Source organism: Ixodes scapularis, unplaced genomic scaffold (genome assembly GCF_016920785.2).
Source record: "Ixodes scapularis isolate PalLabHiFi unplaced genomic scaffold, ASM1692078v2 PGA_scaffold0__279_contigs__length_252992795, whole genome shotgun sequence".
Lineage (NCBI taxonomy): Eukaryota > Metazoa > Arthropoda > Arachnida > Ixodida > Ixodidae > Ixodes > Ixodes scapularis.
In genome coordinates, this window is record NW_024609835.1 from 193,967,520 (window position 1) to 193,993,837 (window position 26,318).

General features: G+C 45.9%; 1 protein-coding gene across 1 annotated transcript in view; it reads left to right on the plus strand.

The window, feature by feature from the left end:
* LOC120850568 (protein maelstrom homolog) overlaps positions 1-26,318 on the plus strand; it is a 70,145-nt gene that overhangs the window by 20,173 nt on the left and 23,654 nt on the right. The window contains exons 3-9 of the mRNA XM_040223099.3: positions 971-1,064; positions 1,936-2,079; positions 7,929-7,970; positions 10,294-10,482; positions 14,203-14,341; positions 19,908-19,970; positions 20,884-21,001. Of these exons, the coding sequence (XP_040079033.1) occupies positions 971-1,064; positions 1,936-2,079; positions 7,929-7,970; positions 10,294-10,482; positions 14,203-14,341; positions 19,908-19,970; positions 20,884-21,001 (789 nt within the window). The remainder of the gene's footprint in view (positions 1-970; positions 1,065-1,935; positions 2,080-7,928; positions 7,971-10,293; positions 10,483-14,202; positions 14,342-19,907; positions 19,971-20,883; positions 21,002-26,318) is intronic.

Here is a 26,318-nt window from a genome sequence, read left to right on the forward strand (position 1 = left end):
CGGCGCCTTGGAAGCTGTCCAGAATAGATCTGTGCGTTTCATTCTTTCTAATTACCATCGTACATCAAGCGTAACCTCTATGAAAAAATGCCTATCCTTGCCAACTCTTTCTTTACGCCGAAAGTTTCATCGATTGAGTTTATTTCAGAAAATATTTTGTCACAACCCAATGATCACATACATAAAGTCGAAATTCTACAGTTCTACACTAATATCTACTACAGATCATTCATACCTCCTACGTCTGCTGACTGGAATCACCTTTCCACACCCTTCGCCACAATTGTTAATCTTGTTAATCTTAAAAATGCTGTATCCATACTACTAGAACTTGATTCGTGATTTGATTGTTCTAATAAGTTGTACGTAATAATCCCACCCCCCCTGTAATGCCTTCAAGCCCTGAGGGTACCAGTAAATGAAATGAAATGAAAAAACCTTTAGAACTTAAAGAAGACATCAATTTGGGTGCTATTTGGTTTACGTTTGATTTCAGTTCTAAAATAACCATGCACAGCAGTTTGTACTGCCCTTCATCAGTCAGCTTCTTGTTACTGTGCCTTGTGCTTCTATGCACAGTTAAACTGCTAGCCAGAGATTTGAACCTGCCATGCTGGTGATGCCATCTAAAGGTTGCACAGAAGGAAGAAGGCAAAGTAGACATAAATACATAACTCTTAACATGATATTTTCACTGGTATGAATGAAAATGAAGTGTGTGCATATGCTCTAAGAGTACTTTTTGCTGCTCCAAAAGCTGCTCCAAAATGACTCGGACCAATCGCGTCCCTGTGTGCGTAATAATTGCAAAAAGAAATGAAGCGTGCAGAAAAATTGCTGGAGTCTGACTGCCCCATTGAGGACAAAAAGCTAATGATGCCCAGCTGCTTGTGTTGGATGACGGTGTTGCTCCCCCGTGTCCTCGCCATCTTCCATCTCTGCGACACTAAGTCTGACTTGTGCATTTCAGCTGGTTTTAAAGGAAGAGCAGGATCGAAAGCAGATGGTGGAGGACCTGGTGAACCAAGTCCACAGTTACGTGGAAGAGCGGGGCTCCCTGAACGGTGAGCAGATTTTGTGCGATTTCTTGGGAACCTTCCTTTTATGTGGTATTTTTTCATTTGTTATTTCTCTGCTCGAACAGGAAATTTCTTCTCAATGTGCTTTCAAAGGATTCAAAGTGACATCAAATATTGGTGTTCTTTGAGGGGGCATTGGTTTGTCCTAAATTGTTGGAATCTTAGGGTTTGCCGTAGGCAGGCACCTTGGCCAATGGAGTTTGGTTGCTAACCCGCACTCTTAAAGACGTTTAGTGTGTGATGTTTGCTTTGTCTGTAACCTGTCGACACTCTTCTAAAGTGGCACGAACAGTGGGGACATACAGTGACCAACGTTTGCCATGCTGACGTTTTTATGCGTTTGTGCAAAATCTGCCCAGACTTCAAAGCACCAGTTGCGGTTAAAGGCCAACGAGTAACCAGGAAGGAGGAAACTCTTTTTCAATTCCTCCTTTCCGCCCGAGCAAGAGAAAGGCCCTCCTCCTTTCTGCTCAGAGACCCGTTCTGGTGGGAAGAGCAGAGAAGAGTGAGAGAGTAAACGGAGAGAAGGAAACTGAGAACTGATTTTCTGCTCGGCAGATTACGATTCTGTAAGTCGGCCTTTAACACGTTGCCGTTTGAGCGGTCAGGGATAGCCGTTTCAATTGATGGGGAGTGGTTTTCTTCGGTTCTAGGGTTTCCTAGGCTGTTTGTGAAAACTTTTGAGTAATTTTTACGTCTCTGCTTGATTGTATGTTTTTGCATTGTTCAGCTGTGTTGGTCCTAAACATTGCAGGCTTTTGGAAGCTCCCCAAAGTTTGTTTGCTAGTGTTTTTGTGGGATGACTTGCAGCTAGTTCTGTCCGGTTATGCTTATTCGAGTTTTTTTCTTTCCCTAGACATCAAGCGGTCCAACTTCTACCTCATCTCGTTCAACATCCTCTGCGAGGCAAACGGAGTTTACTTTCCTCTCGAACTTGGACTCGTCGAGTACTCCATCGAACAGGGCTGCACGAACACCTTCCACCAGTTTATAGACTCTGGTATGCCACCCTTTCGTTTGACCGTCCCAGCTCGCTGGTGAACCACAGTAAACTCCCGTACATATGGTAGTTTGGTGTCGCCGCAATAGTGGCACTGCATTTCAAGCGCATCAATTAATTTGAAACTGACAACCTAAATTGATGCATTAGTTGCACATCAGTATAGGTATTCTGCATATTTACCGCCTATATATACATGATGAGGCTTTCTAATACCAAAACTTTTCTCCTGCCATGTCTGCACTAATTGTCCGAACTAAGGCATTAGATGCACATCGGTAAAAATGATGGTTCGCATGTTTCTGCCTCTGCATTGTGCTTTTCGAAACCGACTTCTTCTGCCAGGCATGCTGCCATCGTTTTTGCGGAGTGCTCGAGGAAATAACCCAAGTTCCATTGCTGAATATCTGTATCATAGAGCTACCCTACAACCCTTTGCTTTTTGCATTCGTTTAATATATGTTCTAGTGAGGGTTCCAATTAGTAGTGATTGACTCCCTCTTCAGATGGAAAATGCTGCACTGCACGCACCCTTAAAAAAATGAAAGCCGCTTACAACTCCCTGTAACGCCGAATTAGAGCGCAGCTCTTGAGGAGGAGGAGGGAAGGGCACGGGGGGGGGGGGGGGGGGGTAAACTAACCAGGGGGGGGGTCACGTGACCTTGGGGGTCACGTGACCCCCAATGCCGATGATGTCATCACTGACGTCACTGATGACGTCATCCGTGACGATGACGATGCGGGTACCGATGACGTCATTAGTGACGTCACTGATGGCTTCACCCGTGATGATGACGATGACGATGCGAATGTCGGTGACGTCATCAGTGACGTCGCTGATGACGTCATCAGTGATGATGACGATGACGATGCGGATGCCGGTGACGACATCAGTGACGTCACTGATGACGTCATCAGTGATGATGACGATGACGATGCGGATGCCGGTGACGTCGTCAGTGATGATGACGATGACGATGTGGATGCCGGTGACATCAGTGATGATGACGATGACGATGGGGATGCCGGTGACGTCATCAGTGATGATGACGATGACGATGCGGATGCCGGTGACGTCATCAGTGATGATGACGATGACGATGTGGATGCCGGTGACGTCATCAGTGATGATGACGATGACGATGTGGATGCCGGTGACGTCATCAGTGATGATGACGATGACGATGGGGATGCCGGTGACGTCATCAGTGATGATGACGATGACGATGTGGATGCCGGTGACGTCATCAGTAATGATGACGATGACGATGCGGATGCCGGTGACGTCATCAGTGATGATGACGATGACGATGTGGATGCCGGTGACGTCATCAGTGATGATGACGATGACGATGTGGATGCTGGTGACGTCATCAGTGACGATGACGATGTGGATGCCGGTGACGTCATCAGTGACGATGACGTCATCGGGGGGTCACGTGACCTCGAGGAAGGGGTCACGTGACCTTGAGGAGGGGTTCACGTGACCTCAGGGGAGTCACGTGACCTCGGGGGGGGTCACGTGACCCCCCACGAGGTCACGTGACCCCAGTGGGGAGGCTCGCGCGGTGCATTATGGGACATTTCCCATGATGCACCGCGCGGTTACGCCGACGGCGACGCCGACGGCGACGGCGACGCCGCTCAAGCCGGAAACGGGCCCCTAAGAGCTGCGCTCTAAAATATTGGTACTGTAGTCGGGTACAAGTTAAGGGGAACACTGGTCTTGAGGCTTTCATTCTTATTAGTCGATGGAACTCGATAAAAGTGCACAAGCTTGTTCAGTTTTACTTGCTGATCGCAAATACCTGGTCAGTTTTTCAGCTAGCTGTGCAGTCCTGAAGATAATTAAAACTCGCCTTTGTTTTCAGGAATAATAGGAAAACATATATTGAGCAAAAAATTGTGTGCAATGCATGGCTAGATAGTACTACAAAGTACAAAGAATACAATGATGAAAGTAATTCTGAGATTGAACCACTATTCGTAATTTTACAACACATTGAAGGTCAGTGTTCAATGTGTGGTAACTAAATAATAAAACAATACAGAGGTGGAACGGCTGCGCCATTTTACGCCAAACGCAGTTTTCTGCGCCATGTTGCGGAAACTGCGCCATAGCCAATACCGTTATGCACCAAATCGCAAAACGTGCGGCAAAAATTTATTTTGTCTTGGTTTCGGTTTATATCGACTTGATTGGCAACATTGAGTGCGTTTGGCTTGGTCGGCATTGCAATGCTTTGTTCTGTTTATTCTCCCTGTGTATCCCGAGTGGGAAGCTCGTGAAAAAAAACTCTGGTGTCGGATTCTAAGCGCTACACCACCTGCGACTGAATTGTTATTCTTCAACCATAAGCGTTTAAGCAAGTTGGCCGAGGTGAGGTCGAGTCGTTAAGCGTCGGATTGCCCGAGGCTCTGCGGCCCGGGATCCGGACATCAGCCAGTTGGAAACAAATGAGCAGAAGATTCCTTTAAGTACTTTATCGTTAGAAGTTGGAACTGCATTCCCGCAAGATAAATCGTGATTTGATAGAACTGAAACGCGGTCCGATCTGAAACCTTGCCGGCCAGCAGCTCTCACGCGAACGCTAGGTCTGCACGGCGTACTTCAACCTTCCTTCTGCTTATCACTCTGGATACGATAACTCCGTTAATCGTAGTCTGCTGCTTCGATATTGAGTTGCACAATAAGGTAAACTCAAAATTTGTTGCCCTATTCCTCCGCGTAACTGCATGTCCGTTGCTTACGCATGTCACGTGGTTTGCACATAATTACTATGTCGAGCATGTGTGGGTTGTGCGATAAGCAGTGCTGGTTTGCATTTTGAACAGCTAAAAGTCACTCGGAAAATATCAAGGACACTATCTTCAGAAACATATGGTACTTGCTTTTTGGTTCTCATTAAGGCTCACAAAGCTCTAATTTTTCGCATCTGTTACACCGTTATCCTATTTGCCTGGTTCCCTAATTACTCATGTTCATCTGTGCTGCGAAGCGCAATTGAAATACCTCCCGTGCTTGTCTAAGACACAAGCTGAAGGGCAATGAAAACTTATCTGGGCTGCTCCTAGCCTGCTCCAGAATGTAGTTTTAGCTGCTCTAAAACAGCTGTTTCAGCTGCTTCCATGGCTGCTCCCAAGTACATTTCATGGGTTCCATCCGTGCAATAGCTCAGATGAAAAATTTCATAGGCTTATAGTAAGAACTCTGCTCTCAATATATTATGCCTCACATAATTAGCAACATATTGCAAAAAAAAAAAAAAAAATTGGTTTAGTTGTTGAGTTGTCCTTCCTGCAAATCTGCAAGGAGACCAAAATTTGTGCTTTGAGAAGAAGGCTTTTTTGGCATAACTTTCGATGCCAATTCAGCCTGCATGGATATTATAAATTGATATTATAGCACTAATATTGATTCACAAATTTAGAAACTTGCCAAAATGGCTGTAGTTTGAAAACCCCTATTTAGAAAAAAAGAGAAGAATATTTAGAAAATATTTGGCACAAAAAACCCACGTCCCTCTGTAAGAACTTGCCAGGGGCTGCTCCTCCAGCGCTAGCTTTCTACCTTCAGTAACGCTTTGAGGTTTCTCGTGAACATGCCCAACCAAGCTGTGACAAAAGGCAATGAGCTTGTGTGGAGGCAGGGATTCTGTCGCGTTTTTGACTCGTATCTGACCAGACTAAATCAGTTTACGAAAGTGTTTGGGGTTTTCCATACCAGCAAAAGGATTAGAAGATCCGTTAGACAAATTTCTAGTTACTCCCAGACCAGGGTTCTCTCCAGGAATTTTCTAGGGGCGGATATAACCACCATGCGTGGTGGTGGCGGTGAGGGGTAGTAGTTTTCAATGCGGCATTATCTGTTCGCTGACAGAACGCATTTTGCGTAGGCTTTCTAACTTTGTGGCCCTGTGAGTGGTGCCACAGCTTCCTATACACTGACAAAGCCTGGCAGATCGCCACGAGAAGTGGCCGGCGAAATGGAAAAGGCGGGGCGGCAGGCAACGGATGAGAGGAAAGCCACGTGACTGGCGCCCCGCCGCTGCTAGATGCCGAAACACACTTCTCCCGAGCAAACAAGTGTGTTTTGGGTCCTCACTGCTGCAAAAGCTGTGGGCTGACGTCCAGGATCCCCGGGAAATGGCTCTCTGATGCTCTGTGCTAACAGATCCTCGCGCTCCAAATTTGCGATTGGGCACTCTATGACTCCGTCGTCGAACTGCCGGGCTTTGTGAGTAGAGAGGAGGCCTTACCGTGGTGATAAAGCAAAATGCAAGATGCCATGGGAAAAAAAAATGTCGACGGAAAGTCGGGAAGCAAGCAAAGAGGTGAAGATGAGACAAGCCACGGCACGAGCAATAATTAAGCAGTGAAAGAAAAGTCCTCTCGCCTCTCTGCTCTCTGCCACTCACCGCCTGCGAAGAAAACTGCTGCGCGTTCTTTACGTCTTTTTATTTTACGTTTCTCAGCCAAGCACCCCCCTCACTCTCCCCGCACTGCCGGCAGCGCTCTGCGGCTCCGCTCTCCTTGTTTGAAAGAGTGGAGGCAGTCGGTGATGTGATAACACATAATAAGGTGGCGGTGTGCAGGCCTGCCGAGTACGACGGTCTAGAGCCATGTGCATAGGCGAAATTGCATCGTCATCCTGTTGCAGAATCGAGTGGTGGGCGGTCAGTCGGAGCAGTGGGCGGCAATGCCACTGCTGCCCACCGTAGGGAGAACCCTGGCCCAGACCCATTATTGTCGCAACAAGAGTGGTATGTGTTAGGAAGCTGCTTCGAGTACAGTCTAAGCTCATTACTACAGATATTTGGATATAAAATTACAAATTTGTGAAGTTCAGTTAATTTTTTTCCACATACCATTGGCTCAACTTCATATCTGCATACAACATACTTTTTTTACAACAGACCAAAATCTTGGTCAAAATCAAGGTCTGTTATAACTAGGTCAGACTGTAGATGGAGCCCATTTTACCAATCTGACGTTTGCAGAATCCATCATTCTAAAGTTTGAAAAAAATTGTTTTTTTAATATTCCACGCACTGTTTCTATGACGTGTACAGCTCTTCCTTTGCGGCCGAATTGGGGCTGGGGCGCAAAGGACGAAAGGAAGGACTTTTGCTCTTGTCGTTCTTTCGCTCCAGCCCACGTTTTAAGCTTGAACCTTACCTGCCGTTTGCACCTGTGTCTTCATAGAGAAGACCGGGTTCAACTTGTTTCTTTTTTGTTTCTTCCCAGAAATGGAGAAGTTGCTGTTAATTCCCATTGTGTAGGATTGTTCTTGGATCGGTCTTCTTCTCATGATCGAAGACTTTGTCTGATTGTTAATTAATTAATAATAAAAGATATTAAATATTAGCCTCGTTGCATCTTTATTCTTTGGAAATTTATTGTCGCCGACAGAGTCAGAAAAGCGGAGAGTCCATTGAATGCCGGGCCATCCGTGCACGTTCCACGCCTTCCACTAGAACTTGGATGCGCGTCTCCGCGTGCTCGAGGCGCATGGGATGTCGAAGCCTTGTCGAAGGTAGAGAATTCACTCTGGATGTGGGACAACTGAAGCTCCTCCGTGCCATTCTCACCTTTTCAGTGAATGAGTCACCTGCCAACATTTTGTTTTTCTATTCACGCCACACCTTGAACATTTCATTGTTAAGTGTGCTGCAGTTCCATTCAACCTGTGATGACAGCTTCCTTTTGGCGTTTTGGCCGATGAGGTGAAGTTTAATTGACAAACACACATTGTTTTAAGCACCACCGTGGAGAGAAATAATAGGATGAATATGTTACTTACATTGTAGGGCTAGTGAGCAATAGGAATTTTGTGTTTGTGCTTTCAGGTCCTATTCCCCTGGGCTTTGCCAGCCTCGCCAAGGACCACAGTGCGTACCCTTTTTTCTCCCTCGTATTGTGCGCATTGGTAATTCTTTCCCTGTCGCACTCATGATTGCTAAGAAGCACACTGCACTTTGTTTTTATGATGGGAGACCTTCAGTGTCGTGAATCATTGACCGTGTGATGTAAAGTGCATCAAAAACTTGCTTTGTGCTTGCTCCCTGAAGAGTATAGACGTACAGCATGTGTCACATGTAAAAGGCTAGACCACACGCATAAAAAACCAACTGAAAATCGCACCAAATACGGAACTTGAAACCTTAATCAGAGAATGATTCCACACAAGTTTTTACAGCGACAGCTGTTATATATGGGCTCTTCCCACCACTCGAAATGACGTCTGTTCATGATGTTGTAGTTGACGATGTAGGGCGTCCATCGTCGAGGTTGCCAAACCTTCGAAAAAGATTGCTCGCCGCTTGCGGATATTGAGCCTGGGTCTGCTGCGTGCGAGTGGAGGCATAACTACTGAACTATGCCACGGGGTTAACAACCCTCTTAATGATCAGGGTTTTTGTAATAGCCGATGCCCACTGCACTGTACCATAAAAACATAAAGAAATAGCCGATGACAAAGTGCCTTTGTAGCACCGTCAACGTCAAGAGCTCGTGCCGAGAGACATGCTTACATGTGCTACTGATCCAAAACAGGAACAGACGTTTGGAACAAATTGGTCAGATGTCTGTTGTTCCAAAAGCTTTTGTTCGCACACCCCACTGTGCGAGAACACGACGCCGATGCCCAACGACTTTGCCGTTACATGTTTTAAGTGCGAACCACGCATAGTTATTTGTTGTAATAAAATGACCAATCTGCTTTTAACAAAACCGTATAGTATGAGAGTTACACACAGCGAATACTCTTTTCTGAAAAAAAAGCTGCAGACTATTTTTGCACGTTCTGAATTTACCCTGGGGCATTTCACTTGTGCAGATTAGCACGAGCACGGAACTTTGCCATCCAGGATGACGCCGGACGAGCAAATGTTCGACTAAGCCAATATGCTTGTTAATAGCCTTTTGAGTGTTTGGGAAAGAAACATCTGGGACTGTGTTCAAACTAATGTCGCACGTCCTGCATACCTACCAGACATTACCAGAGCCCGCAGAAAATCGGCGGTTGTACACATTTACCCTTTTCTCACGAAAGTGGATTTTGTCGGCCTTTGCCGCCATACATTGCAAGGGGTGGCTTACGTAAGCAGCGACGTCTTTGCTTTATTTTGGCTTCGGGATGCGAATTTAGGGTCGCAAAGATCACCATCTTGCTTTGAGGCCTTACTTGCCGAGAACGCCGTCCATTGTTCATGGTACGAGAAATTGGTCTTGTGTAAAGGATCATGGCTCGGCACCTTGTTTCTGGTGAGCAGAGGCGCGATTGAAATGAGAACAGTACTTGCGAAGTTTGTTTACCAGCTAACTAGACTACTGTGCTTATTGAGGCCTAGGTGTTTGCTTGTCATGTTTGGTTCATACTGGAGCGGGGGTATGGGGAGGTGATTAACGAGTGGGCCTCAGTTACCTACTAATTAGATTCATTCGCGGTGATACCGTAGGGACTGGGTTTCAATGTGGACGTTAAATGGAGGCTGAAGGAAAGGCTCCTGCCACGCAATGTTTGTGCACGTTTTCTGGGACAGAACACCAATTGCCTCTTCATGTACCGCATAGATAATTATGAATAGTTCATATAGTGTTCGAAGCGATCCAATGCATCCTCCATCAATATGAATATAACTTGCTCTCGAATGCCCTCATTACTGAGCATGATTCTGATCTAAGGACTGATGGGGGGGAGCTAGAGTGACTTGCACGAGTGTCGCATCCTGTGCCATGAGTGCCATTTGTGCTCCAGTGCCCTCGTGCATGGTGTGTAGAGTGCTTACAAACACTACTTTTTTGTGAAGTAAATCTCGTAATCATAAAAAGGACTGAACAGAACGTAATTAAATGCAAAGTTGCGATGGGCTATTCGCATAGTGCATTATTATTTTGTCGTAATCTCCTCATCTAGGTCTTCTGAGCTACAGGGTTTTGAGTGAGCTACTTTCGTGTCTGAAAAGCGAGTATTTCAATCTTTTATCGGTTTTGGAAGATTGTTGCCATTTCGGCGCCAGGCAGTGTCAATGTCGGATGGGTTGCGCTTGAACTCTCAACAGTTTTCCTTTGTGCCCTCCTCGGCTTCTGTGGCTCCCGCAGCAAAATGACGGCTGCGAGTCTGTACTAGCGCGTCGCAACGGCATTCCTGCCTTCTCGGGCTCCGTTTGCCGTCTGTTTTTGGAGACCGACTCCCGGCTTGTGCCACGGCAGGTGACGACACCCACGGCATCCCCATCACGGGCTTCAAGGAGGGCAGTCGGGACTACCAGGGGATAGTGAAAGAGATGCTGTCTTTCCTGCGCCTGTCGCCCGACGACCAGAGCCTGCCGCCCTTCTTCTGCACCCCGGATCACATGGCCCAGGCTGAAGGGTGCCTCCGCTGGCTGGAAGAGCAGTCTTGTGAGTCACGGGTTTTCCAACCAGGTGCTAGAGGGCCCCTGAGGGTTTCCTTGAACACCCAAATTTCCTAGGTCGTTCCAGTCCCCGAGTAGAGTATTCTTGGGGTTTAAATGGCATTTTTACGAGATCTGATCCATCCATTGACGCAAAACTATGTGCCTAAAGGTTTGTCCGCACACTTGCGACAGCTTGCAACCTTTTGTGATCGTGTGACTACGGAACACTCGCGATTCTCATGCAGGGATGGGCAAGATACATGCAATTATGTATCGAAATACAAATACAAAATACTTCGTCAAAAATGTATTTAATTACAAATCCAATTACATTTCCAAAAAGAGCATTTAAGTACAAGATACAAATATAACCAAATGTATTTGGTCTCCTCCAAATACTTTTCCAAATACATTCCTCAAGATTTGCGTCAGCGACTTCAGGGCACCTGCAACGGGTTTCTGGGTATCTCATTTTAATTTTGCACCGCACACTCGGGAGTTAGTGTGCGAGGCTCTAGTAACGTAGTAGAAATATAATCACAAAAAAATGTAATCAGCTTGAACGTAAAGGTGAAAAAAGTACAGAGCTTCAAGCGGCTCTTTTTGTCGATTACATTTTGGTTTTGGACCAACAAAGAACCGAGACGACCAAGACGCGCAGCACTAGCTAATTTTTTTATTGTTGCAACTCGCGCCAGTCACGAAAATCTGGACGACCCGCACATTTAGAATGTTCCAGGCAAAAATATGGATGGAAATCAGGCTGGAAAGCATCACAAGTTGTCACAGGCACTTATTTAGCCAGTCTGCCTGTGAACATCGATTTCATCACTATTCTTGCCCTGGAGTAGCACCGTAATCACAAAGTCACTAAACGCTTGTGCGTGATTGAGAGGCACTGCATTCGGTGCAGAACATAGTTTTCTTGCTTTTCTGGACAGTGACAATAAATTTGAGGGATGTATTTTCGCCCACAAAATTGTATTTAATTACAATTGTATTTGAAATACCCACGTTTTAACCCAATTTGTAATTAAATACAAATGCAAAATACACAAAGTATTTGAAATACATATTTTAAATACTTGTATTTGAAATGCTGCCCAACCTTGTTCTCATGTACAGTCTAAGCTCATTACAACAGACTTGGTTACAAGAGACGTTTGGATATACAGTCTAAGCTCGTTATAACAGACCTTGATTTTCACCAAGATTTTGGTCTGTTGTAAAAGGAGTATGTTGTACGCAGATATGAAGTTGAGTCAATGGTTTATAAATCTGCCCTTAAACTCAATATTTAAGAAAATGAATTACGCGAAAACAATTCACAATTTAATTATTACGGACTTTAATAATTTTCCTAAATAGGCCCCTGGAGTACACGTAGCAGAGCGCATTGAAAAACTACAGAATACACAAAGAATAAAACTTGTAAAGGACGAACAGACACATGCAGTTCTTCTAAAAGAACTGTGTGTGTCTGTGTTTGTCCTTTACGTATTTTATTCTTTCTGTGTATTTTGTAGGCCTCTGGCATAAGACCAGAGAGACACAAGCCTTTCTTTGGTGCGATGCATAGTTTTCGCAATATTGAATCTGTTCACCTTTCGGTAAACACCCTGTATATGAGAACACGAAGGAATTTTATCATAGTTACACAGACACGAGGCAGGGAACCACAAGTACAGTCTAAGCTGGTTATAGCAGACTTTGATTTTGACCAAGATTTCGGCTGTTGTAAGAGGAGTATGTTGTATGCAGATATAAAGTTGAGTCAATGATATGTAGAGGAAAACTAAGTGAACTTCACAAATCGGTATGCATATCCAAATGTCTGTTGTAACCAGGTCTGTTGTAATGAGCTTAAACTGTAGCAGTGCCGGTTATGACAATGTGCAGTAAATACTGTGGAGAGATCCCACATTTTGATGCAGTTTTCTCTCGTTTTTTCCCATATATTTGCACATTCAATGTCTGTCGCAATGCCAATTTTTTTTTTTTTTTTACACATTTTTTGTTTTTGTAGTTTTAGGCTTTGCATTACTGGAAAAATTGCGAGTTGGGGTTTAGAGGCTCCTGACCGAGAATAGTAATCATTCTTTGAAATTGAATGAATGAAAATTATATATTTAGAAAGGGCTGGCTCTTAGGCCTAAAGGGGGGAGCAGTTTCGAGGGGAGGGGGAGGGGGAGATCACATACGACGGTTGATGACTGCGGCACACGCAAACCTCCACAGGGAGAGCAGTGTGTCTCGGGTCCGGCCGTCGTTGCCTGGAGTGTTCCACTCGGGGAAAGTCAGAATGTGTTGTGGGAGGTGCTGCCGTCAGAGGTTCTGGTAGCCAGGACACATTATGTGCTTCCATTGTTTTAAAAAGCTTGAGAACCCCTGTTGTAACTCTAACACTCCCTCCCCCTGCTGTTGCCAAAAGCGCTGAAAATATGACCCAATGTCGACGCAGATCTTGTGGTTGTATACCGCGGTAGCGTTTCGAAGCTTGTTCTCTGCAGACTTATGCGGGAGAGCAAGTATCCCGAAGTGCGTCTTTGTCGGGTTGGAATGCAAGGACGCCAGTCAAAGATTTAGCGTAGAGAACGAGCAGCGAATGCTGCTCGTTCTCTAGGCTCAATTCATTTAGTGCAGTGATCAGAGAAGGAATGACTGCTGTCAAAGTGATCGCTTAATTCCTTTTAGCAGTTTGTAACCAGTTAACCTTATAAAATACTCTAATTGGGTGTAATTTCCACTGCATTTCATTATGTTTTAGGTAGAGAGCACTAGATGGCTCTAACAGCGGACTGCTCGTACGTAAGGTGCCCACAGCACTTTATGCTGCATACAGTCGGAACTAAAACTTTTGTTATGGGGCGTAGATAGCAGCCAATTAATGTGCATTAATATGCAATCTAATATCCATCAATAAGTTAATTACTTAATCACTTAATAAATAAATTTTTTCCACTCGTGAAAAGTAAAAAGCACCCTTGCCTACTCTTTTTTTTTTTTTTTTTTGAGGAATGTACAGCACAATTTGATTTTAAATGGGTAATTGGCGGTAAAATAAGACAAACATTTCCTCGACTTTCAGGTTTGATATCTACCTCTAAATTGGGACTTTGGTCCGAGTTCCACCGATGTGCAGACGCCGAAGTTGACGGAAGGCTCTCAGGATTCGCATAGCTTTCATCGCTCCTGTCACAGCCGATCAAACTCTCGTCAGACTCCGAAAAATTGGAGAGGCCGAAGGATTCATCGTCGCATGCCCGGCGTTAATCACTTTCAAAAAGGTTTCCTATCTCTTCTTCGCTAACCGAACCCCCGTGCCAAAGCCACATTGTTTTAGCGCGAATGTTTACTAGCGACGGCTTTCTTTTTCTAGGCTAAATGCAGCATTCTCTCTCTGTCAAACAACAAAACAAATAAGTTAACAACCAGAGATAAAAAAAAAAAAAAGAGCAGCAGGGACGGTTCCGTCACGTGCCGGAGAGCGCGCTAAACAAGCGCCGAAATTGAAACGCGAGTATCGCTCGTTATTAGTCGGCAAGGGGTTAAGACGTCTAAATCTGTAGCCCATCTTGCCAACCCGACGGCCCTAACGCGCATCGCTCAAATGCCGACCGGTACGAGTCTGTAGGGGCGAGGTTTGAACCCGAGGTCTTTAGAGTTTGCGGCGCGTGGCGAACGTTCTCGTCTGGGAACCAACCTTTCTGGCGTCCCGTCGCAGGCATCCCGATGGACTTCCCGGTGTGGAACGTGCAGACGCTGCTGCTGAAGCTGCGGAGCGTGGCAGGGGAGCCCATCTCCAACGCGGAGGCTCAGGACATCCTGAACTGCGCCGTCTTCGACTACGAGGTCAAGTCACTGTGAGTCCAGTCTTCGGCTGCCGGGGTCGGGGGCAACGGGATGGTTCCGACCTGTGCCGGCGTGCTTTGGAGCTGCGGGGGCTCGGGGTGTGTAGGGTGGTTTCGCGGGACCTACGTCGTGCTCAAATTGACATGATTGCATCTCGGTGAAAACCAACATTTTTACGCAATTTGCCCTAAGCAAAAACTTAGTAAAAAAAAGACTGTTTTGAAAGAGTGGAACACTTCAGTTCTCTACCATATTTAGGGGGAAAACCCGAATTGGTGCGTAACTATACACCGATTTCTCCGCTATATTTGGGGCAACCTCTTTCCTCTAAATTTTCGCCGAGACAAATTTAATTTTACCCCCTAGGAAAGTTGCCTTCGTGCGACGTCCATGCTTCGCATAGTGACGTACGTCGACTGCCTTAGCCATCTGAAAGGAATGATTACCGCTAGCAGTGAGAAGGAACAATTGGAGGCTCTGGATCCACATTCGACAGAAGATGAAAATAAAAAAAAGGCGCCCTAACTGTCTGTCAAACTAGAAGCAAAAAAAAAAAAAATTGTGAACAGAATTGCGGAAAAAAACAACAACAATGTAACAATCCTCAGCATTATGAGATTTCAGGCACACATTGAATTTCTTTTTTATATACAGAGGTGTGTTTCGCCGCTCGCTCAGGTTCCTTTGCATCGCTATGGACTGCACCAGCTAGCTTAGTCGGCGACAGAAAGATACCGATACCCGACATTTGTACTTGCCGGTTGTCATTTGGAGTTGGGACGAGCTGTCGCTTGAGCGGGAGTCTCGTTGGCGTGCGGTACGACCCTGGCGAATGTGCCGGGCCACCGCCAACGGGAGCAGTCTAGGGTTTATGCGACTCGTCACGTCCTGATCGTGCTTTTCCAGTTCTGTTGTCGACTGAGCCACCCACCGCATTGCTGAGAGACATCTAGAGCCGCATTCAGTGCGGTCGCATAAACAGCATTAATGTGTTAGGAAAGCACATCGCATTCAAGTCGCTAGACTGAGGCGGATCGAAATGGCGAATGCGCATTCATTCGGCCCACGTAAACTGAGGTCGCATCGCATTTCGGAACGGAGATGATGATTGAAAGGCGCTCGCCGCGGGAGTGAGCGAACAGCTGGGAACATGACGGCGGCAGCCTCGCGGCAGAAGGTGGTTCCGTGCAGTCGCCCGCAGTTTTTTTGCGAAAAGGTACCCGGGCTTTTATTGCGTTGGAAGTGAGCGGAATATAACCGAGGTGCTCAGCACCGGACCCGGAGCCTCTCAGCCTCGGGGTTTGGTTGCATTTGGCAAGCCGAAGCGCGACGGCATACTCAAAACTGTTGTACACGATTTCGCTCACCAGGGCGCTCGCACCCGCGTCGCTTCTGTTTTGAGACGGCCCGGCAGCCCTACTCGGAGACTATAGCGCTTGCGTTTTGACGTTTCTTTCCTCCTGTAACTTCTCGCGCGACATCGAAGACAGCGGGCACAATCTTCACGCTCGTCGACGGGGTGTCCCTTTAAACAAATCTGTAAAGCCTAAGAAAAACACCCTCACCCTGTATATTGTGACAGAAAAGACTGTATATTACATACGGCATACAGTTGTGTAATCAATGGAGGTAGGACATGCAGGTTGCTTGATTTGTTTTTTCTTTAATGCTTTTTAAGTTTTAATACCTTGCAAATGTATGGAAGAAGAAAGCCAACTTCTTCTAAAACTAGTGTACGAGCTTAAAGGGGCCCTCCAACAATTTTCTAACCAGTTAGCATATTTGCATCGTAATGTATACCACAAAGATTGTTGGAGCATGAAGAAAAAACATTTTTTTGGAAATTCACATTATTTTGGAAGTTGTAAGCAAAATTCGATTACAAAAATGAGCAAAGCATTTTAGCTTCGTGACACGGGGGGCAAAACCGAACGTTTGTGGTGTTGGAGCGAGCCGGCCAATTGGCTGCGGGTTAGGTTTATGGCTGTGCCGTGCCGAGGACGTGCACACGTCATCGTCTCGTCGCTAAAGCTCCTCGCGTTGCCGTCGACGAACGCGACGGTTGTCGTCCATTATGCCACAGCCCGCTGTACCAAGTAGACTGCGACCAAACGTGTTTAGAGTCCATTGCAGTGGTGTGACGAGGAATTTACTGCATTGTCTTAAAGAGATACTACAACGAAATTTCGGCGCTAATTTTTTTGGCCTATGTGTTCAAAGGAGCAGTATCACATAGAACGTACCAATATCTTGTTAAAAAAGTCTCGAAAAGGAATTTTTAAACAAATTAAACGATTAGCAAAGAGCACCTGTTGGATGTCGCTAACGCCTCGCTTGTAATGCCCGTCTAGGAACCTTTCAGCTAGTGACGGAGGTTGTCGCGCCTCCGGCCCCGACGGGAGAAGAAGGGAAGGAGGAACTCTCCTCTTCCCGAGAACGCCTTTTGTGTGTCGCAGAAGTCGCTATTGTCCCCTTACAAGATTATGGAAGATTAACTCGTCACTGAAAATTTGTACAAAAGCAGCCGCTCCGGTGGCTGGAACGACTAGGCCATCCTCTTGACGTCAGCCTTGCCGCAGCTTTGCTCGTCCGGAGACGACCTATGTCACGATTGCGTTGGATGCCACATGCTCTCCACTGGCTGTTCTCTGAGCGCTTGCCAGAGTAGGCCGTTTATAACGAAAAATACAGCCACCAGGATCAAAATACAAACACGCGATTGTCATTTATGGATATTGTGGATCGTATTCAGCCTATTTTTGAACACGACGACAGTATTTCAAATTTCGTTAAAGTATCCCTTTAAGAGCTTTAAAAAAAAAAAAACGATTGCTGAGGATAAAAAGTGCAAATAAGCATTTTTCATCTCCCAAACATCTCGCGAATGTCGCCAAAAAAAGAAAAATCCCAATGTTTTGTTTTTTTAAATTGGTCGGCGAACCCCGTACGTATACAAGCAACGCTTGGCATTTGTTCTTCCAAGCGGGAACGACTAGCATGAGATTGTACATAGCTCATGCACGAGGTCGTCCCGAATTCTAATTAACTCTACCTTTGGTTCGTCATCGAGCTTTGGCAGGCACCTCGTGAAAATGGGTCTGGTTGCCATGGCAATCGCCATTTTGGGCCTTTCAAATCTTTGAATCTTTGAAAGGGTCGTTCCAACCAGTCAGCAAAGATCGCTATGGAGCCTCGTCGTATCGAAAGCGTTCCTCGGCCGTTATAAGCGTCTTTGGCACTGTGCATGGCATAAACTTATCACTCGTGCTCATCTCTCCAGATCTCTTACAATTATGTTGCTCCTCTTGCGTTTTTCAAAACAGGATAATTGTTTTTCGATGCCTCTGAGCATTGACGCCGTATGTAATGGTGTATCTCTTTGTGCCGCCATCACATGCAACGTCAATGCTTTGAGGCATTGAAAAATAATTTTACTGTCTTGAAATATGCAAGAAAATTGTAAGAGATCTGGGGGGATGAGCATGAGTGATGAGTTTATTGCATGCACAGTGCCAAAGACGTTTATAATGGCCGAGGAACACTTTCCGTACAATGATGCTCCATGGCGATCTTGCCGTGACTGGTTGGAACGACCCTTTCGAAGCTTTGAAGGTTTGAAAGGCCTAAAATGGCGATCGCCATGGCAACCGAGATCGATCAGCCGATAACCTTGGGAGGTTTTGTCTTTGTATGTTGGTATTTGTTTGTGTCTGGCTAGCTGGCAAGAAGGCAATGGCACTACTTTCTCAGATGCAGTGACTAAGGGAGGGCACTACCCAAAAGGATCAAAGTTTGAACCTTCGGCTTTATATAAATGAAATTTACAGTATGCAGTGCAAAGTTTTATGTATGTACGTGAAGTGTGAAATTAATTATAGTGGTTTTATCAGAAACACACTGGCATTGTTTAGGAAAACTATCGTTAAAAAACTAATGTGACGCCCAACGTTTTTCTTCGCTAGGTACGCAGTAGAATGCCTGAAGTGTGCAACTGTGAAAACAAAGTTTCCAAAAAGTAATTTATTTTGGGCTAACATTGCACTGAAGAATCAAGTAGAGACAAATGTGTTCAAAGTGCTCAAACCTTTACCTTTCCTTTAGCATGAGTGGACCGAAAATAATTTATAAAAGAATAACTATGCTGTGTAAACAAATGAAACCTTTTGTGAATACTCTGTAGATGTTGATGAATCACATATGGCATTTTTTAAAATCAACTTTTTGCAATTTTTTTTTTTTTTTTTTTGAGTAGTGTTTTTTTTTTATTTCTTACTTGACCACTCCCATAGGCCATTGATCACCGGTGATTAGTGGATCAGTGCAGCAGAGAATGATGTTCCCCAATCCCACGGATAGCTGAAGAACTGTAGTTTCAATTTCAACCTAGGTTTGAGCTTTAGCCCAAGCTAATAACACGGGTAACTGCTTGCATCAGTCTTTGTAACAAAAATTGCATTATTTACATAATTCAACCGTATTGTGGCATATGTTTTACACCTTGAGAGCTCTGAGGACAGATTAAATGATGTTATAGGCAATGCTCACAGATGGTTGTCAGTGAACATCACTATAATTTCCAACAATGTCCTGAGCCGGTGTGATTGTTTTATGTTCCCAACAAGTCGGACAAAAATGCTAAATATGAAGGAACTGCAATCAAGGCTATGATGAAATAAAGGTAGAACAGAAAGAAAGCATTCTGCTGGGGGTGTAAGGTGTACCATCTGTGTTTCACCAATATAAGCATTCCTTCGTTGAAAAGCGCACGTATTACGAAGGCTAACTCTTCGACAAACCAAAAATAGACATAAACTAGAGTGCACTAACTTTCAGAAGTAATAGCCCTGGGTGTGGGGCACATTATGTATATTCTGAATTTTATTTGTTGTTTAATTTGAGTAGCTGTAGAAGTGTCGGCGTTTATACGCCTTCCGCACATTGTATTTTTCAAACAAAATAATTTTTCAATCTTTCCCCACATTATGCCAACCTTGGTTTCTTTTAAAAGAACAACTAATTGGCAACACTTTGATGTGTCATATTGCTCCATACGCAAATTGCTTGGGAAAATAAAAGCGTTTGCACCAGATCCTTTGAAAATTGCTACTTTTCTCGTGGTCAGGAAATAGTTAAGTAACCCAAGGTTCTAATGAGGTAATAACGTAAAAAGGGCAGAGGCTCAAATATCATCTGAGTGTCCCTTTAAATGTTAAATCTCTGAAAAGCTTATCTCAATGCAACACAGCCCAAATAAACTGGCCCAAATACACCCCTAGTTGTTGTAAAACAAAGATTTAATGAGAATCGTGCTAGGCAAAAGTTTACACAACGTTAGCTCTTCTCCAAGGTGTAATGAGCAAAAATGATGACTACTTTTTATTCAAATTTGATTTTTGCTTCAAACTGGTTACACAATGACCCATGGGTTTGATCATAATTAAAAATTTACATTTTTGCCTGATCTCATGTCCCCAAAAACTCATCACCGCTGTTGCTTCTGCATTTTCCCTTTGTTTTGCCGGCACACAGGCATTAACCTAGTCACTTATTGCTTGTTTAAAAAACTAAATCTTTCAGGTGTGCCTTCCATGCCGAAATTGACAACAAGAACTGTGCTATTGGCGAAAGCAGGCGCCTGGCGTGAGTATTAATTTGTTCTTGTCTTCGTTTGAGCTCAAGTTACAAAGGGTTCATGGGAGTCTTGTGGGTATTCCTGGTTCGGCTCGGAAGGCGACGTTCCATGGGACAGATTGCCTAGATGTTCTGTCACACTCAGGAAACGAGGTGGTGACGTCAACGTGTGGGTGACCTCGACGCGATAGCTTTGGGCAACCAAATCAGCTTAAAAGTGGCTGAGCAAGTTTTGTGCCGGCAACACATCAAAGCAAGTAGCGTCGACGTTAGAATGCCCAATCAATAAGGTGCCTTTTTTTCTCCTAAGAATTTACATAAATGGGGGATGCTATTAAATGGAAGGGGTCGTCAAAAAATATGCAGCTTCGACGTTGAAATGCCAAATTGTCATTAAAATTGGAACTGCTACCAATAATTGGTGCAATTTGTTCATCGAAGCATAAAATGAAATGTCTACCGTAAAATTCTGTAAGGGCGCCCTCTCCCGAGAGATTGCCCATCCTGTTGGACGTCAAGCAATGTCCGATTGCACATCAACGGCGAGATCAGCGGTACCGGTGTGTCCGCGAAGCAAGTTCATAGAGGGTTCCCGCGTTTTTGTCTGCGATCTGCGCGCAATATCGGCTCGCTTAACACGCTAGTTGTTCCCGTGTGTATATTGCGTCGTGAAATGCGAATCTGCTGCATTTGCGATTTGCGGTGTCCGTTCCCAAGCTCGTAGCAGATTCCCGTGTTTTTGTCCGCGATCTGCGTGCGCGATATCAATTTTTAGCTGTAGTAACACACGCAAGTTGTTCCCGCGATTCATACGCTAAACTAGTGCTCTGATGTGAGCTCAGCTGAGTGCCACACTGCACAAAATTTTTTGAAATGCAGTTAGCGGTGACCCTTTTGACACTGTTCATGTTTCTGCCGGCAGGTACAAGCTCTCCAACGCCCTTTTGAAGGCTTACAAGGTCGACAGGAGCATCGAGTACAGGCACTTGCCTCCCAAGAACGATCCAGACCTGCCTTTCGAGGTGTCTCAACTGAACTTGGTGGGTCGGCTTCTCTTTGTCTTGCACTTTTGTCTGCTCGTTGCATGGAAATAGGGAGCTTCCGGAGGTGACATGATGTCACCAGAGGTGGAGCCAGGAGTGTGGAGGGACATGCCCCCCCCCCCCCCCCCCCCCAGGGACTAAAACCACAGCTGTTTTGATCATTGTTGAGGACGTATCCCTCCACATTTGTGGCTCCAACTCTGGCAGCATCATGTCGCATCCAGTAGCTTTCTACCTCCATGGCTCTTTGCACCGCTTTTATATGAACCATTCAAAAGCTGGAGCTTGATTGTGTAATATTAATTTTTTTACTGCGGATCTGTTAAGGGCTTGTTTCCCCAGTTTCGTGTCCATGGACAAATAAATCTCAACACAAAACTATGGACAGCTACTGCCATCTGGGAACGACGGCGGCAACCAGACAACTGGCTTGCCGGTTGTCTGTTTCTTGCCATTGCTTTTAAATGGCGGCAACTTTCCAACCTTTCCACTCTGGTTTTCACCAGAGTAGGAAGGCTGAATTTCTCTAGGCGTCGTCCTAGACGTCGTCCTTGAGGTTGTCCTAGATGTCGTCCTTGAGGTCGTCATAGGCGTCTTCCTCGAGGTCGTCGTAGGCGTCGTCCTCGAGGCCGTTGTAGGCGTCGTCCTTGAGGTCATCCTAGACGTCGTCCTTGAGGTCATCCTAGACGTTGTCCCTGAGGTTATCCTAGATGTCCTCTAGGCGTTGTCCTTGAGGTCGTCCAAAGAGTCATCCTAGACGTCCTCCCCTAGGCGGCATCCAAGAAGTCGTCCTTGAGGTTGTCCCACCATAGTACAGCTCCGCTGGACTTTCTTCTTCACCAGAGTGAAAAGGCTGAAAGTTTTTTTTTTTTTATGTGTACTACACTCAAATCTCGTTACTGAGAATGTCTGATCAACTGATATACAGTTGAACCTCGATGTAACGAAGTCGGTAAAATTCGCAATTTACTTCGTTACATTGAAATTTCGCTAAATCGAAATTTGGCTTTAGCATGCGAAAAAAAATTCCGAAACATTTTACGGGTATGAAAACTCACAGAAAATGACATTTATTTAGGGGCGAAGTAGTCCGCGAGTTTTGCTTGCGCCTTGTCCGACAGTAGCAGCGGCGTCATACGGCGTTCGAGCGCCCAGAGCGCTTGCACGGCATCCTGCTGCCCATGCGACGCCGTGTACCTCCTCAGTACGTCCATTGCGTCGAGCACTTCCCGAGTGCTCGTGATCTCGGCAGTTTCTTCAGGATGGCGTCCAAAACGTTTGCTTTCTCATCCAAAGAAAGAACTTTACGTTTCCTTATGGCAGCAAGCACGTAAGTGAACCGCCCGGTTAAAAAATAAAGCTGTTTAGTTTAGGCAGTTTAGGCGGTGCCAATGTTTCCAACCTACACAGCACTCTTCACCGCACAGTTTACTTGCCCCCTTGCCACCCTTGCGCCCACAGTGATGCTTGCGCCGCTTGCGCCCACGCTCGCAAGACGATAATCGGTCTTTTCGGTCTTCTCCTAGATGGCACTGCCCGTGCGGTCGCGCCATCATGTCGCTCCCCCGCTGAAGTTGGCTCCCGCGCTACCCGCGGTGCAGTGGAGTGGACTATGGTTATCAGTGAATGTCAGTGGTGATGCTGGTATGCCGTGTTAACTTTTTGCTCGGCATTTTCTGGCCAGCCTCGCGGAATCCGCTTTGCCGCATGCCTCGCCGGCGCTACCGGCGCCGCATCCTCGGGCAGCCTGGGAACGTTGGAAGGCCTGTCCCCGTGAAGTAACCTATCAAGCGCTCGCGTTTGCGCATAATTTTTTTTTTTTTAACCACAATTTTTTTGCGAAGTTGTTTTTTAGAGTTGATTTATTTATTGCCTTCTATGGCAATGGCACTTCGTTATAGACTTAGACTTCGTTATATAGAGACTAAAAATACATGGGGTCTATGGGCAAGAAATTATGAAAAATAAAATACTTCGTTAAATCGAAGATTTCGTTACATTGAAGTTCGTTATATCGAGGTTCGACTGTATCAGATTTACGAAAATTTCCAAAATCCCCTTTCAATCTTTTATGTTTTAAATGTAAAAATATTTTGGTAGGATGAATTTCGAAATACCGAATGTTTCAGAACAACATATCATATTTGCACAATTCTAACGCACATTTTTTTTTTTTTTTTAAATTGTCCTAAAAATTGTTTTGTCTTACTGTCAAACCCAAAAACAAAGTAAAAAAAAAAAGAAGTGGAAAACACTCGACAAAAGATGGCTAATCGCATTGCCATGGACACACTGTGCCTTTACCAGCTCTGTGAGTCCAATCCACTTCGCACATCGTCGCATGTTTTCTTTTTTTGGCATTTGCCATTTTGTCAGTTTCTCTCAAGCTACAATTTGAAAAATGGAAAAGTAAAAGCGCTTTCATTACGAGGCTTTCTTTCAACAAAAGTTGATCGTGCTGGTGAAGTAAGAGGGCGATCAAGCGGCGTCCGTGCCCAAGCGGCGTCCGTTGCAAGCTTCGTCAAATCTATTGCAGCGTTTGCGTCACGATCACTTCGCCAACTCAAGACTCCAGACATCGTGGCAAGCAGAAAACAGAGCGCGCTACCGCAAATACCTTTCCAGTGCATCATTTAAAAAAAAAGGAACTTGGGTTAGCTTTTTGGATTTGCCAAGCTCGAAACCCTATTGTGCAGTCCAAAAACAAGACGGGGAGCTCGACCGTGAGTTGACACTAATCGGCGAGTTCCGCATTATTCATAGTTTCCGTAGTATTAGAAAAACTCTAATACTTCCAACAGCGAAAGTGTGAAGTGAATTGAATCGGATAGCAAGCATTATTCGTGAAGTATTCAAAGTTTCGAATATTTGCACGCCCCTAGTAATAAGCCTCGCCGGCCGTCGATGCACTTAGGATAATTTGGTCGAGAGCATATACTACATTTCGGTCGGAACTGCGTTGAACTTCGAATGAAGTGATAGTTCAAATAAAGCAATTCTATTGTAGCGAGGGACTACGGTATTTTTATATTCTTTGAAGGAGACCGAGAACGAGAGAAACAGTCTTTGCACCATCGCCTGTACACCTGAATGTCGGAAAGACTGTTGCTGTGACAGAGAGGCTCCCTTTATGGAAAACTCTTTGGTGGGAATTCTTTCAATGCAATGTCTGTGCAGTTGATGCATTTGAAAAAGGTACAAGCTCGTGCCTGTGTCTTTGTTAGAATTGTGTGTGCATAGTCCTTCTCACGTGTTTGACTATGCTGTCGCGACAGTTTATAATGGGAAACTTTCCTTGGCCAGGTGTTCAGCATTTCATTAAGCCCGAAAGTGAAGCCCACATAAAAGCGTGGCTGCGAGGCTCGACCGTGTTTGGCTTTGAATGGGGGGAAAGAGGCCATTGCAGTAAAAGAGTGTTTGCACCGGGTGGGAATTGAGCTTGGACCATTTAGATTATTAAGCAGGTGTCTTTCCAGTATGTCGCGGACCACCGCCTCGAGTTGAGGTGCTACTTGACATCCTGTCACACTTAGCTCTCTCTGCACTTCCGTAAAGATATTGTTGATGAAAGTCCTGGCAAACAGCATTGAGCTTGGGACAGGACGGGGGGATGTACCAAAATAGGACAGTTTAATGATGCGGAATGGCCTTGTCAGGGGTGGAACGGCTGCGCCATTTGCGCCATTTTGTGCCAGACTCGTTTGTCTGCGCCATCCTGCGCCATTTTGCGGAAACTGCGCCACAGCCAATACCTCGCGCCATTATGCACAAAATCGCAAAACGTGCGCCAAAATTTTTTTGTTTTTCTTGGTTTCGGGTTTTTATCCACTCGATTGGCAACAATGAGAGCGTTTAGCTTGGTCGTCCCCGGGTCGTCCCCCTCAATGCGCCGGGTCGTCCCCCTCAATGCGCCGGGTCGTCCCCCTCAATGCGCCGGGTCGTCCCCCTCAATGCGCCGGGTCGTCCCCCTCAATGCGCCGGGTCGTCCCCCTCAATGCGCCGGGTCGTCCCCCTCAATGCGCCGGGTCGTCCCCCTCAATGCGCCGGGTCGTCCCCCTCAATGCGCCGGGTCGTCCCCCTCAATGCGCCGGGTCGTCCCCCTCAATGCGCCAGGTCGTCCCCCTCAATGCGCCGGGTCGTCCCCCTCAATGCGCCGGGTCGTCCCCCTCAATGCGCCGGGTCGTCCCCCTCAATGCGCCGGGTCGTCCCCCTCAATGCGCCGGGTCGTCCCCCTCAATGCGCCGGGTCGTCCCCCTCAATGCGCCGGGTCGTCCCCCTCAATGCGCCGGGTCGTCCCCCTCAATGCGCCGGGTCGTCCCCCTCAATGCGCCGAGTCGTCCCCCTCAATGCGCCGAGTCGTCCCCCTCAATGCGCCGAGTCCCCCTCAATGCGCCGAGTCGTCCCCCTCAATGCGCCGAGTCGTCCCCCTCAATGCGCCGAGTCGTCCCCCTCAATGCGCCGAGTCGTCCCCCTCAATGCGCCGAGCCATCCCCCCCAATGCGCCGAGCCAACCCCCCCCAATGCGCCGAGCCAACCCCCCCCCAATGCGCCGAGCCAACCCCCCCCAATGCGCCGAGCCAACCCCCCCCAATGCGCCGAGCCAACCCCCCCCAATGCGCCGAGCCAACCCCCCCAATGCGCCGAGTCACCCCCCCCCCAATGCGCCCAGTCATCGCTCTTAATTTTCTTAGTTTGCTTAGTCAGCTTAATTTTCTTAGTTTGCTTAGTCAGCTTAATTTTCTTAGTTTGCTTAGTCAGCTTAATTTTCTTAGTTTGCTTAGTCAGCTTAATTTTCTTAGTTTGCTTAGTCAGCTTAATTTTCTTAGTTTGCTTAGTCAGCTTAATTTTCTTAGTTTGCTTAGTCAGCTTAATTTTCTTAGCTTGCTTAGTCAGCTTAATTTTCTTAGCTTGCTTAGTCAGCTTAATTTTCTTAGCTTGCTTAGTCAGCTTAGGTTTCTTGTTTGCTTAGTCAGCTTAGGTTTCTTGTTTGCTTAGTCAGCTTAGGTTTCTTGTTTGCTTAGTCAGCTTAGTTTGCTTATTCAGCTTAGTTTGCTTATTCAGCTTAGTTTGCTTATTCAGCTTAGTTTGCTTATTCAGCTTAGTTTGCTTATTCAGCTTAGTCTGCTTAGTTTGCTTATTCAGCTTAGTCTGCTTATTCAGCTTAGTCTGCTTATTCAGCTTAGTCTGCTTAGTCTGCTTAGTCAGCTTAGTCATCTTAATTTGTTTGGTCATCCACTTAATTCGCTTAATCACCCACTTAATTCGCTTAATCACCCACTTATTTTGCTTTAATTCTTTTTAATTCACTTTAATT